Raw genomic sequence first — 14,507 nt, forward strand, 5'->3', positions numbered from 1 at the left:
GTCAGCCAAATCAGTCATTCAATTATACATTAGTTAGTCCGGCAGTCAGACAGTTACGTAGGTAGTCAGACTGCTAGTCAGTCAGTCAGTCAGTCAGTCATTTAGTCAGTCACAATCAGTCAGTTATTTTCGTAGCCACACAGCCAGCGAGTCAGTAAGTCAGTCAGCCACTTACATCAGCATGGTCAGCTAGTCAAGATAAGTCAGTCAGTCAGTCAAGGCATTCAATCAGCCATTCTTAAAGTAAATCAGTCACCTAGCAGGGAGCGCCATCAAATCCCGGAGTCTGCCTTACAAAATCCCATTTTCTATCGTGTGCCTGGCGGGGCTAAGGCCAGCGTGACCTTGAGGGCGGCGCAGGGATGAATGATGGGCCTTTAAACCTGCCATGCATGCCGGACCCGAGCCAGTCGCGGCGCCCTGAATCACGCGTCGCCGGCTACTTGGGGTCATGTTGGTAAACCTTTCGGCGTCCAGGCACACACACTGGGCAAGGCTGTCGGAGTGGTGGGCGCGTCCAGGGGTAGTTTACGGCCCTGGCGGTAGTCTGACGAAGCCTCTGTGATGGGATCTTGAAAATACTCCTGAAAACTTTGTAAACGTTTGTTGTGAGGTGGAAAGCGTTAAGAATACGAGACTCAGGTCGGCATTGTCAGACGCTTCCGCCTCTCACATCAACTTTTTCAAGGCCCAAAGATGACATTAATCGGGCTCTAATGAGTGTTCGTTTAGGCTGATGGAACAAAAGAAGGGTCAGACTACCACCAGGGTCATGAAACTACCCCGAGAAATGCCCACAACTCCTACGGAAGCCTTGGCAAACGTGTGCGTGCTTGGGCGACGAAATGTTGACCCCGAATTCTTGAACGTATCAGCCCCCATGGCGACTATTTCCCAAGGCCGCAGGGAAGATGAGCTGGATGATCATGCGCGATTTTCCCGATCAAGATGCGTAAGTCATGAGCAAGTCTGAGGGCCTTATTTTTAACAGTATCCGGCTGCCATTACAGCTTCCTCAGAGAGGATTAACCGGGCTTTCATGGGTGGTTTTCCAGTTCAGGGTGCAGCAGAGGTCGTGTAAACCTATCACCAGCATCACAAAACAGTCCACGGAAAGCCCAGCAACTTGTAAGTACGAGAGGCTTATCAAACAAGAGAACTGAGGGGCCAGACGCTTGAAATAGACACTTCAGCGGATAGAGTGATTAGCAAGACTGGTTTCTACTCTCCGAAATGTGTAAATACATCTATACTGCAGGGAAATGGGTAGGCATAGAGATTAGAGCACACAATGACACACACACACACACACACACACACACACACACACACACACACACACCGTCAGCTGTAAACAGACACACACACAGTGCTGCAGGGATGGGTCAGTAAGGCTGCACGGCACGTATTCTTAACGCATCGGCGCCTCGGTTCGCCTGTTTAAAAGCCTCTCGTAGAAGTTTCAGGGTTTTCACGGACTGTCTCGTGATCCCGGTGACAGTCATACACGACCTCTGCACCCTCAACGGGACACCCCCGTGAAAACCCAGTTAATCTTCTCTGTGGGCTTGGAAAATAGTCCTAATCTGAGCCGAGACGTTTAGGAATATGGAACGAACTCACTTCAACCTCGTTTACAGTCTCTCTGTAGATTAGGTAACGCACACACCAGCGGCTTTGAAACAGGCGTAAAAGTAGCTACGTATAGTGATTGTAAGGCTGGTTTATATGTCTATAATGCTCTCTCTCTCTCTCACACACCTTCTCCACGCTGGGCTTAGTGAACGTAAGGAGGAACGGCTTGCAATTTTCCTTCCTAAGTCTGTCAATGGCGAGCGCGAGATATTCATTCACTCTCTGTTGTGTTCTTGCTGCTTTGGGAGTCGCTGAGACCCAACCTGCGAAGGGAAGGTGAAGTATTGCATGGGAGGGCGAGGCTGTCATCGGGGAGTTCCGGCTAAGGACACACGGGCACCTGATAGAAAGGGGAAGGTGAAGTATTGCATGGAGGGCGAGGCTGTCATCGGGGAGCTCCGGGCTAAGGACACACGGGCACCTGATAGAAAGGGGGAAGGTGAAGTATTGCATGGGAGGGCGAGGCTGTCATCGGGGAGCTCCGGACTAAGGACACACGGGCACCTGATAGAAAGGGGGAAGGTGAAGTATTGCATGGGAGGGCGAGGCTGTCAACGGGGAGCTCCGGACTAAGGACACACGGGCACTTGCTTAAGCAAGAACAATAACTTGTAACATATATATTTCTGTTGCAACTTGGGGGCAGACAATGAAAGCGGCGGACAATGAGGAAAGAAACACTCGTCGTTGTCCGTCTGTTTACCTGTCTGTTTTTTTTCTTACCAAAAAAACCTAAAAATCTGATGAATATATTTACCAGTTCCACATGGGTGGACATCCCAAACATTTACACAGCTCCCTCCACACACACGTGACGGCCGTGCTGCGTGCGCCAAGTGCCGGAGGCGGTGACAGTGAAAACGTGTAAGAAAGTATTAAGGGTTATGATTATTTTCCAGTTATCATTCCTCCATTTTTCGCACTTCTTGAAAAAAAACACGTTCATCAGAAATAGAAAAAAAAGAGTCTGGATAGAAACTGTAAAACTTAATCTGTTGTTTGCTCAGCACGTAAAGGAAAATTGAGCTGCTTCTCCGTCACAGATTTACGTAAAAGGTAATTAGTACGTACCACGCACACAAACACTCACACACACAATAAAACTTCCTTTCTGTGTGTGTGTGTGTGTGTGTGTGTGTGTGTGCTTTCCTCATCACATCTGATAATGAAGACGTTGAGGATTGTTTCGACACAGCCACTCAGCGCGGCCGGTCAGCTTAGAGAGAAAGGCGGCGACTCTCTCCTCACTCTTCATAAATAAAAGCGGATCAGCAAAGTAGCTTCTCCCGCGACGCCGCCGATGAACAACTCTGCGGGGGGTCCTACCTGCCCGCCGCACCCCGCCAAGCTCCCACCTTGCCCCCCCTGCCCCCGCCCCCCACACCCATCGCGGTGGTCAGAAGGTCAAAGGGACTGAAAGGAGTGTTATGTAAACCTTTCCCATTTTTCTTCATAAAAACAGTTGTCCTAGGATAATGTGTGCTGGAAAAAAGGTCTGTCAAAGATAAATCCGTGGAACTCAGTATTCAAGTATTATTCATTGGTGAAAGTTGTTAGTGACAGACTGGTAGGCATCTGGGCATACAGACAGACGAGCAACGGACAGATACACACAACTAGAGACAAAGACATGAAAGAACACACACACACACACACACACACACACACACACACACACACACACACACACACACACACACACACACACACACACACACACACACACACACACACACTCTCTCTCTCAAAAGAAGCTGACAATTTTAAACCCCCGGTTGACCAGGCGTTTCAAATGAAGTATTTATGGAGAAACTACTCACTGCCCGTAACTCTTGGACGCTTCTTCACACACAGCCTTCTCCAAGGTATGCGATAAATACATTACTGCGAGAAATGTTTTCACCGTAACTCGTGTGGCTTTCCTTCATTCCTTGATTGCGGGGGAAAGTTCAGGAAAGTATAGAATTATGTAACCATCACCGTCACAGCTCGCCGCCCTTTCCTCTCCCCGCTGAAAGCTTGAGAAATGTGTGGTCGCCTCATCCCAAACGCCAAATAAAATAACGGCAACTTTTTGAAGCCTTCCTTTAGTAGGCGCCAGACGTAAAGAATTCGACGGGAAGTGTCGACTGGATTCGGCGGTCAGTAAGGAATTCTAAGGATTATTTATATTTTTTCTTACCGGTGAAGAGGTATGGATTAAGTCGGGAGGTTGCAACTCCCGGGGATCTGCTTAATAAAATCAACCTTTCATTGAGGGAAGTCGACCTCGGTAGGTAGATAAGGTTAAGCTGACAGTAAGGTTGTGGCTTAATGTCATACTTCTCGGTGTGCCGCGGATTATAGGCGAGATAAGTGGAGGAATCACCCACGGCCGCCTCCTGCCTCCTTACTCGTCGAATGATCAAGGGGCTGGAACCTCTAAGGCGATGGCAGATGTATTGTTAGACTTAGAAAAGAGTCAGAGTTCAGTGCGAACCTTGTGTAACCTGTTAGTGAGAGGGGAAAGGGGTCTGAAGGAAGGAAGGAAGATTTGATAAAACTAAAGAGTGGAATTTGATTGGAATAAACTTACATGACTCAGCACTGGAAACTTCATTGGCTAACTATGATGAAGTTTTCGTAAGTGCTGGTGAGACCCCGTTAATTACTGCTTGGTGGAATTTCACGGTCGGGAGGTGAGGTTGGCTCGCCCTACAAGTAACGCTGAAATAATGAGTTTCTTTGAAGTCGGCCGCACACCGGAGCAGTTTGTTCACGAACTGCATAATAATATGTAAACTTTTCCCCAGTAAAAATGATGAGTTACCTTTTGTGTTGTAATATTAACTTAAACGCACATGGGTGGTTTTCATCCTCCCCCCCCCTAAGCATTCTTCTCTGTTTTCCCGGTATTTTATCTCTATAGACCTACTTGGTACTTTGGGAGACCACTAATAAATAAACACTTATAAGCATCTAACAGATAATTCTTTCCGTTGCAGGAGCCAAGATGGCGGCGAGCCCTTGCCGTGGTGCAGGGCGTGGCGTCCAAGGGGTACTGGCTGCTCCTGCTGCTTCTCTTGCTGCTGCTGCCGCCACCACAGGCCGCCGCCGCCGGGCCCCCCGCGGAGAGCCCAGGTGAGTCTCCGCCCGTCACGCCAGAGGAGGTGCCGGCCGTGGAAGTCTTGGGGCAGGAGGAGTATAGTTACAATACCAGCAGCGTCCAGGGCGACTCTCCGCTCCTGCCTGACGACGCCGACGATTTCCTTCCGCCCATCATATCAACGGAGGCGCCCTTGGAGAACCCGAGTCCGTCAGGTGAGGTGCGGCTGCCTGGCCCGCCCGCTGCTGCCTGCTGTCTCGCCGCACGGCCTCCACTAACACCTGACTCGGGCGGCGCTGGGGATGCGGGTGGTGGTTGTATTAATGGTTGTTGTTGTTGTTGTTGTTGTTGTTGTTGTTGTTGTTGTTGTTTGTGGTGGTGGTGGTGGTGGAGGTGGTACTATATAGTGCTGGTAATGGTATTGTTGTTGGTACTAATATTGGTAATGATATTCCTGTTGATATCAGTGGTGTTGATGGTGGTAAGATTAATATTGTCATTGGTATTGGAATTTTATGGTTTATGGAGGTAGTGATGATAGTGATGGTGGAAGTATTTTGTGTGATAGTTGGTGGTGGTGGTCATGTTGCCGCTACTGCTTGTGGTGGGGGCGGGTGACAGGGCTGTTGCTAAACTATAAAGGAATAGATAGAATATTCTTAATTCTTTTGAATGGCAACTATTCGCAAATAAATCTTGATAGGTAAGAAAAAATAACCGTGCTTAACTTTTATTTCATGCACAATGCGTGGATAACATGCCTTGGGTTCTTTATACATTAGTTATTTCCCAGTGTGTCGCGTAGGTACTCTTTCCCTCCATATCTGTTCCCTTTATCCCGTGTCCGTCCATTGCGATTTCTTAATTTTAGTTGCCTTTCTGCCTACTACACCCCTGGATTGTTACTAATGAGACCAGAATACATCCAATACCTACTTGCTCTATTATTATTATTATTATTATTACTATTATCATCATCATCGTATATAGTAGAAGTATTTCAAGTATGCCTATGCCTCTCCATATTGTACTCAGTCTTTCATCGCTAAATACAAAGTTCTCATTTACTACTCAACGGCAGGTTTTATAGTTTTTCACCTTCTTTGAATTCCACATATAGTACTTTACACCCAATTACTTTTTTTGCTTTGCACATTTGCGTCAAATTATTACTATCAGTGGACATCAGATTGTTGGATCATTATTACAGTAAATATGAGATATATGGATAATTTTTAGAGGTGTTCATCATCAAGTAAAGTGCTTCGTGGAAAGTTGATATCATAGGAATAAGGTCTGGAAACACGTAGTTGGAACTTGGAGTATGGGCGTTGTGCTGAGTTTTTCCGTGGCTATGGTCTAAGAGTCTTGAGGAACTGTCAAAGGGAAATCAAGAATGAGCTCGGGAGGCAGCATGAGCCACGAATAGATGGCGTCACTATAAACACTTGCCTGCGCCACGGTGGGCTCGAGCCGACTACCAGGCCCCCAAAGAAAGCCTACCGGCACCATAGGCCAAGATGTAAAAAAATATATAAATAAAGGTAGTAGCAATAGTAGTAGTAGTAGTAGTAGTAGTAGTAGTAGTAGTAGTAGTAGTAGTAGTAGTAGTAGTAGTAGCAGTAGTAGTAGTAGTTTTCTTGTACTGTTTTCCAATGTATTTAAAAAGGTGTAATGTACAATATGACCGTAACTGGTGAGTAAAGGAACGCGTGCCGTAAAAAGGGTTGCCCTTAACGTCTAAATTTGCATTCCCTGGAAAGGCGGACGTTGCGAGTAGACTTCATTAAAGTTTATAGATGGGTGACGGCCTTTGATGAGGGTCTGCTCGTAAAAGGGCATGCACTCTTAGCCAAGGGTCGTTAGATCAATATAGATTTGTTAAACATGCAGGCAGGAATTGGTTTGCTAATAGAATGGTAGTCGAATGGAAGAGGCTTGGCAGTCGTGCATGTGGTGAATTTCACTGTGATAGGCACACTATTATTAATAGGTAAGGTAAATTCATTAATAGGATAATAGTTTTATTGTAAAGGTTTTCATTGATAAGATAAGAAATACAGCTGGAGCTCCTCCCCTGAAGGTGTAATAAGAGCGACGGTCACTGAAGGGTGTCTCGCTCCCCGGGAGTGTGGCTCACGATGTGGCTCGCGCCTGCGCCGGGGGTCACTGGTGAGTGTGTTACCAGGCTGCTTAGTGAAGCATGACAATTTACACAACGACAGCACAGATGGCCGTGACGTCCAGGAAGGCATCAGTCTCTACGGACCAGTCATCACTGGTCATCATCTCGAAGGCTGCCCATGCATCATCAGCCTCTTCGGTGATGGCGGCCACCAATTCGGCGGATGGGCATGGATCATCAGCCTCTTCGGTGATGGCGGCCACCAATTCGGCGGATGGGCATGGATCATCAGCCTCTTCGGTGATGGCGGCCACCAATTCGGCGGATGCCCATGGATCATCAGCCTCATCAGACGAGTCATCACGGGTCGTCACTTCCAAGAGTGCCCATGGATCATCAGCCTCATCAGACGAGTCATCACGGGTCGTCACTTCAAAGAGTGCCCATGGATCATCAGCCTCATCAGACGAGTCATCACGGGTCGTCACTTCAAAGAGTGCCCATGGATCATCAGCCTCATCAGACGAGTCATCACGGGTCGTCACTTCAAAGAGTGCCCATGGATCATCAGCCTCATCGGTGATGGCGGTCACCACCGGCGGATGCCCATGGATCATCAGCCCACGGACCAGTCATCACGGGTCATTGCTTCAAAGGCTGCCCATGAATCATCAGCCTCGACCATAGCAGCGGAAGTCACCAAGTCTGGAGCTGCCCATGAATCATCAGCCTCCACGGACCAGTCATCACGGGTCATTGCTTCAAAGGCTGCCCATGAATCATCAGCCTCGACCATAGCAGCGGAGGTCACCAAGTCTGGGGCTGCCCATGAATCATCAGCCTCCACGGACCAGTCATCACGGGTCATTGCTTCAAAGGCTGCCCATGAATCATCAGCCTCGACCATAGCAGCGGAGGTCACCAAGTCTGGGGCTGCCCATGAATCATCAGCCTCCACGGACCAGTCATCACGGGTCATTGCTTCAAAGGCTGCCCATGAATCATCAGCCTCGACCATAGCAGCGGAGGTCACCAAGTCTGGGGCTGCCCATGAATCATCAGCCTCCACGGACCAGTCATCACGGGTCATTGCTTCAAAGGCTGCCCATGAATCATCAGCCTCGACCATAGCAGCGGAGGTCACCAAGTCTGGGGCTGCCCATGAAACCTCAGCCCACGGACCAGTCATCATGGGTTGTCACTTCAAAGGCTGCCCATGCATCAGCCTCGACCATAGCAGCGGAGGTCACCAAGTTTGGGGCTGCCCATGAAACATCAGCCTCCACGGACCAGTCATCATGGGTCGTCACTTCAAAGGCTGCCCATGCATCAGCCTCATCGGTCCTGGCCACCCGTCAGTGGCCGCACGCGGTGCAGGGCTCACGCCCGGACGGGCTCGCCACACCGCCTCCCGTTGCACTGGAGACTGGTGAAGACGGGCCCGTCATCACAGAAGAGAGAGAAGTGGAGGCCGCTGATGTTGTCCAGCAGCCAGGCCAGTGGGATGGAAGAGGTGAAGACTGGCTTCCTAAGCGAGGCGCATTGCACCCTGACGGCCGCGTTGCCGTCTTTCTTGCACAGCTTCGCCAAGGGCACACGCAGCTCACCCTCGGCGTGGCAGCCTTGAATCCCTGCGACGCAAGACCATCCTTCCACGGGGAGCTTGACGGAGGCGACCGTACGCCTCCTCTTCAGGCAGCAGGTGGAGTCCTTGCACGAGAGCTTGATGGAGTCCACCAGGGAGGAGCCTCGCTCCAGGGTTACCCACACGTTGAATTTCTGTCGAGATGCAGAGTTTCCCATCGTTGCTTCGATGTGATATAAAAAATATCCGTATATCGAGGAAATCGGTGTTAGGTAATAAAAGGAGGTGCTATGTCCATGAAGACCGACTGGCCTCCAGCAAATTCTTTCTGCTGTAATCTTGCCTAGTCGGCTAAGTAGTGCAGTTCACGCGTCGGATGGCGGGTAACAGGGCTGCAGCAACACGCTTCTTCATGTTGTTTAATAATAATTAACAAAATAAAGGAAAATTCAAATTGTCTAGTGAGAGAGAGAGAGAGAGAGAGAGAGAGAGAGAGAGAGAGAGAGAGAGAGAGAGAGAGAGAGAGAGAGAGAGAGAGAGAGAGAGAGAGAGAGAGAGAGAGAGAGAGAGAGAGAGAGAGAGAGAGAGAGAGAGAGAGAGAGAGAGAGAGTAACAAAGAGGAAGAAGGGAACCACAGTAACAAATAAAAGTAAGCAGTGCAAGTGGGAATAGGGATTATCGGTAGGTGGCAAAACGACCATCTCAGGGCGCCTCCAAGCACACACACACACACACACACACACACACACACACACACACAGCCACATCTATGTGGTGGAGACTAGTCGTGATGAGGACAGTAGGTGTTTGGTGGTGGTGTTGGTGGTGGTGGTGGTATACTTAGGGAAAGGTCGTAAATTGCTGAACAGGTTTCCCCAGCGGCAAGAGTGGCCTGCCAATGGGAAGATGTTGAAATTTGTGCAGAAGTGTCCTGCGGCTAAAACAAAAACTGTGGAATGTGTTTGGACAAAGTTAACGAAGGAGATAAGCGTGCGAGATACAATATTGTGACGTGTGTGTGTGTGTGTGTGTGTGTGTGTGTGTGAGAGAGAGAGAGAGAGAGAGAGAGAGAGAGAGAGAGAGAGAGAGAGAGAGAGAGAGAGAGAGAGAGAGAGAGAGAGAGAGAGAGAGAGAGAGAGAGAGAGAGAGAGAGAGAGAGAGAGAGAGAGAGAGAGAGAGAGAGAGAGAGAGAGAGAGAGAGAGAGAGAGACTGCTGGAAGGGATTAAAAAGAGAACAACGCAATATACTCTTCCGCAAAAACCTGATCCATCCGATAGAGCCTTCACCTGCCGCCCGGCGTCCTAATTGTTACACTCGCCGAGGACCGCCGCGCTGATTGGTGATCTTATAAGTGCGTCGCAGCCACCAAAGGAATTGAACGTTTTGACCGTAGAAAATTCAAAACTACCGCTCCTCAGCTGACTTTATCGGCAATTGGCTTTTTTCTCCGCCAATGGCTGGCTCTCCTTCCTTACGCGTCCTGTCAAGAGGGCACTTTTCTCGCCTAGTTGTTCACTGTTACCTGATGCGTTACGTAACATGGCTCTAAGGAAAGTGTCTGCTGCACTGCACAGGTGTACGTTCAATAAATGGGCACCTGGGGAAACGTGGAGATTATAAATTGTGGTGCCTCGCACATGACACCGGACCTGTACCCGGGCAGCACCCGCCACGTGCTCTTTGGCCAGCGAGAGAGAGACGAGCACCGACGCCACGCGCAGCTGTAGCATGTGACTCCACCTGTACCTGTTATTTCTCTGCCGAACAGTTATAATTACGGCCGTCAGCAGATCGCTGGCCGAGGCCTCCTGTCACGTGTCACTTCTTAAACGCAACATCAGCACGCGCCGGAGGGGGAAATGCAAGATTCAAGAGGTGGTAATTGTTATGTATATAACTAAACAGCTGACACCACTTCTCTCTCCTTGATTGTTATGCAGTTTTCGTTTGAATTTTTTCTATAAAACAATAACCCACGCACATATAGCTATCACAGACTAATTTGAAAACTTATTTAAGAGATCATTTATAACCTTTATTAGTTTTAATATAAAGTATAAATTATTATATTAGCTCAGTATGGAAACGATTACAACGTGGCGGCGCCCGGCCTGGTGGGCCTGGCAGCTCGTGTGGCTCTGCTCCTATCGTCCCTTGCCCCACGCCCCGCGATGCGTAGGCTTGTCTCTACACGGCCTCGGGCGCTCAGAGACAGGTGTCCAAACAGATCCTAGACTCGCCAATATGGTTCAAGTTTATGGTGTTGATAAAATATATATTAAGATGTCATTCTTGACATTTTTCTACTGGAGAACTTTGTTTGGATTGAGATTTCGCTGCCTGTTAGCGCAGATTTATAAGATGGGAATTCTGGTAATGATGTGGAAAAAGGCGTTCATCACCGCTGCATTCTGGTAGCCTGGCAGATTATGACTATTTTTGTCAACAGCACATATAAAATAACTAACTGACTAGGTAAATATAATCTTATGATCATGCAAGAAGATAAATTATAAAAAATTGCAAAATTGTCAAGTGGGTGTATATATATGTCTATAAATATTCATAATATATATATATATATATATATATATATATATATATATATATATATATATATATATATATATATATATATATATATATATATATATATATATATATATATATATATATATATATATATATATATGAAGGAGGGAGGGGAAGGTGAGAATCCTGAAAACAGAGGGTGATGTGGAGATAAACAAGGACCAAGTACTGATGGTGATAATGATAGTAACGACTACGATGATAATGTGGGCAAGGATGATGATGGTGATGACAGTGACAACGGTGGTGGCATCATGGAGCGATGGCAATGATAAGGTGACTAAGATCGGCCAGGGGAGGAGTGTGGCGGGAGGTTATCGAGCTGGAGACTGTGCTCGGTATCATAAGACACTTTCGCTTCTCACATCAGCTATTTCTAAAGGTCAAAGATGGGTCCTTCGGGTTCTAATAAGTGTTTCTTCAGGTTCATGGTGCAGAAGAAGGGTCAGACTAACACCAGGGTCATAAAACTACTACTGGAAATGCCCACACCTGCTACGAAACCCTTATAAAATATGCGTACTTGGGTGACGAGGTGTCTTATAATACGACCCATGTTATAGTTCCTCGGAGATGGTGGGAATGGTGTGCGGAGCTCATTGAAATACTGAATAATTATTTCATCTGACGCAAGAATAGTTAGCAATGAGGCACGAAATCTTCCCACTCAGGTGTTGCTCCGGCGATTTTTTTTACAGATATGGAGACAGTTCAAGGGCGTGAAAAAAAAGAAAACAATAATGAAAAAAGAAGCCCGCCACTTACTGCTCCCGAGTAGAGTACATAGGAGTGGCCAAAAAGTTGTACAAGTCACTCCACGACATTCAACTCTCCCTTTCCGCTGCTCCCAATTTTCTTCCTTATTTTTTTTCCGTCCTCCGCTCCCAGACTCGAGGATCGTATGTAGTTTTCGCACTCATCTTAATTAATATATGTAGATTTATTAATGTGTAGTACCCGTATCCGCTTACAGAATATAATAGGTAGCAGGTGGCAGTGAGGTGATCTGTCAACTAGAAACCGTGTGACTGGCACCTCTGATAAGCTCAAGAATAATAATATGAAAATAAAACGAATTCGCCCAGCAGTCCACCCGCCTCTCCCAAACCCCATGTCGCACTCAGGCTCCGAGCATTATCGGACACGTGATTCTTTACAATGCCCTTCCCTAGACATTTACCATAACATTTACCTTACAATTACCTCACAGTACCCTTACATTTCCTACGGTCAGACGAGGCAAACACAAGTCCGTGCTGACATAATACTACATAGCATACATTGTTTTGCGACGCGAAATTGTCTCTCTGCCTCCAATAAGCTCGCCTAGGCCTTATGGACAGCTGTTGCCATCCGTTAGCCCAGACGTGCCCTTTGACCTCTGGTTGTGCGTGGGACGGCTGCACCAAACCCGGGTGTTGATGCGGCGAGGACAAAGTTGTTAAAGTAATACCGCTGCTCACCCGTGGGTATCGAGACGGTTCATCGGGATATCCGTGTGTGTGTGTGTGTGTGTGTGTGTGTGTGTGTGTGTGTGTGTGTGTGTGTGCTGATGTACAGATAGATGCATAGAAAATAACATAATATATAACATAAGAGAAATATATCATGATGATAAAGGGGGGGGGGGGGACTCTAGGAGTTTGTTGAAAGGAGCTGCCGTATCATCGCTAACCTTTCCTGTAGTCCTCGCGCCGCTAGAGTGGACGTAGTAATGCCAGCAGCGTGGCGGCCTTTGGCGTTTGTTTGGGATCCAAGTACTCAAAGAACAAGCGCAAGACTGTGGCAGAATCTGGTTTGGACTCCTTCCCAGTAAATAGGTGAGTGAATGTTTTACAAGGATGAAATTTAACTAAGCACAGGTGTTTTGTCTGCCTAACTGTCCCTGTCATTTATACCTATTGTGTGGCTCACTCGTATCGTTGTCACTCTTTTGATTTGTATGCATTTCCTATATTTTCTCATTTCGTCGTCTCATATAATTCATAACATTATTTTTTATATGATTAGGTAATCGCTGAAGTTATCGATGATAGTGATTATTTATTAACTGGCAAGTACTCGTACCTCAGGAATCTGTACCTTCTCACCAGCGTGGCTTCTCATACAATCGTCATAATACAAGGGAAAGGGATGAAAAACGAGCTACACTCGTCATCTTCAGGATAGTTCGGTAATTAGTCACGTGGTGGCTGCCGTGATGGAAGGGAAAGGGAAACACGGCGGGTAACTTTTCAGAGATTTCAACTCCACAAAGAAATTATCGAAAAACCAAAGTTTGCAATAATGCTAGAATCGATGACGGGAAAAAAAGTTAAAGAATTCCTTTTGTCATTTTTTCATCTTTTCGTTTGCAAAAGAGTTGTAATTACCCGGGAGAAATTGTGAATTACGTAGACCTGTGGATACTAAATGGACTTGTTGGAATGGGTTGGGTAACTTATTCCTGGTAAGATAAAGGTGAGGTCCCGCACGAGCATATACAAAAGGGTGAATCGCGCCACCCGCGTGTGGAGTAGGATACCTATTCCTTTATCGCCAGTATTCTCCTCAGTCATGGTTAACCTTGTAGTCACTGTAGGCCTCGGGGCTGGCCAGGTATGAATGAGATCGTTACTTGGTCACCAGCCGGGTAGACATTTGCGCCCCTTTACGTTACGCATGGAGTATGCATCTCACGTGTGGAGGGGCTCCACTCACACAGCTCTCTTGGACAGAGTGGAGTCTAACGGCCATAGTGTTAGTCTTCCCCATTCCCTTTCCGTCCCCATCCCCATACGCGGGACTGAGGTATGGACAAGCCGCCCCGTCACCTTCCCATCCCCGGGATAGATATGAGGCACCAATCCACACGTCATAATAATGTTGGCAGCACTTTCAAACCAATAATTACAGAAAACGAGATAAATAATGCATTTTTTACACAACATTGTATTCATATACATTATATCTCATAAAACAAAACAATAGCGTTGTTGATCTACAAGTAAATAACAAGTAACGCGGGTAAGTTAATTTATGAGACAGGTTGGTATCCATGACTCGTCACACACCTGGACAGCCACACCGGGGTTGCCAGGTCGTGTCATTTATGGCATTTTTGTCTTAAATCAAGGTGGTGGCCAAGAAATACCCTTTTTTATGGTATATGTTAAGTATTCCCATAATAATGCCATATTTAGTTATCAATCTGCCGTCTTTTGCCATTCTTGGGGACAATTATAAATGAATTTTCAGGAATAACTTTACGTTTACAATCAAATGGAAACACCACAGACTTTACAAACTAAAAAATATATATCAACTTTAGCGAAGTTTGCGACATAATATCAGTCATACAAATATTCTGATACTTTTCAATATATGTCCTTCTATAATAACAAATAGAACACTATTTACTCGTGAAATATACGAAGGAAAAGCCGAAGATGTCCTGCTCTCTACCCCGCGGAGTCAACACTTTTCCCACCCCATCCGCACCTCA

The 14,507-nt window shown here is 46.9% G+C and overlaps 1 protein-coding gene across 2 annotated transcripts; it reads right to left on the minus strand.

Annotated features, from left to right (window-relative positions):
- Positions 1–6,756: 6,756 nt before the first annotated feature.
- Positions 6,757–7,974, minus strand: LOC126989634 (uncharacterized). Of its 2 annotated transcripts, none has more exons than XM_050848237.1 (2): positions 7,576–7,974; positions 6,757–7,138 (listed from the first exon to the last, which is right to left on the minus strand). In XM_050848237.1, exons 1-2 carry the CDS (start codon positions 7,972–7,974, stop codon positions 6,932–6,934), a joined length of 606 nt encoding a protein of 201 aa, XP_050704194.1. In that variant the 3' UTR covers positions 6,757–6,931. The 2 variants fall into 2 exon arrangements, with proteins under 2 accessions (XP_050704194.1, XP_050704193.1); XM_050848236.1 differs by having other exon boundaries at positions 6,757–7,140; positions 7,467–7,974.
- Between the last annotated feature and the right edge of the window lie 6,533 nt (positions 7,975–14,507).

This window comes from Eriocheir sinensis, unplaced genomic scaffold (genome assembly GCF_024679095.1).
Source record: "Eriocheir sinensis breed Jianghai 21 unplaced genomic scaffold, ASM2467909v1 Scaffold125, whole genome shotgun sequence".
NCBI lineage: Eukaryota > Metazoa > Arthropoda > Malacostraca > Decapoda > Varunidae > Eriocheir > Eriocheir sinensis.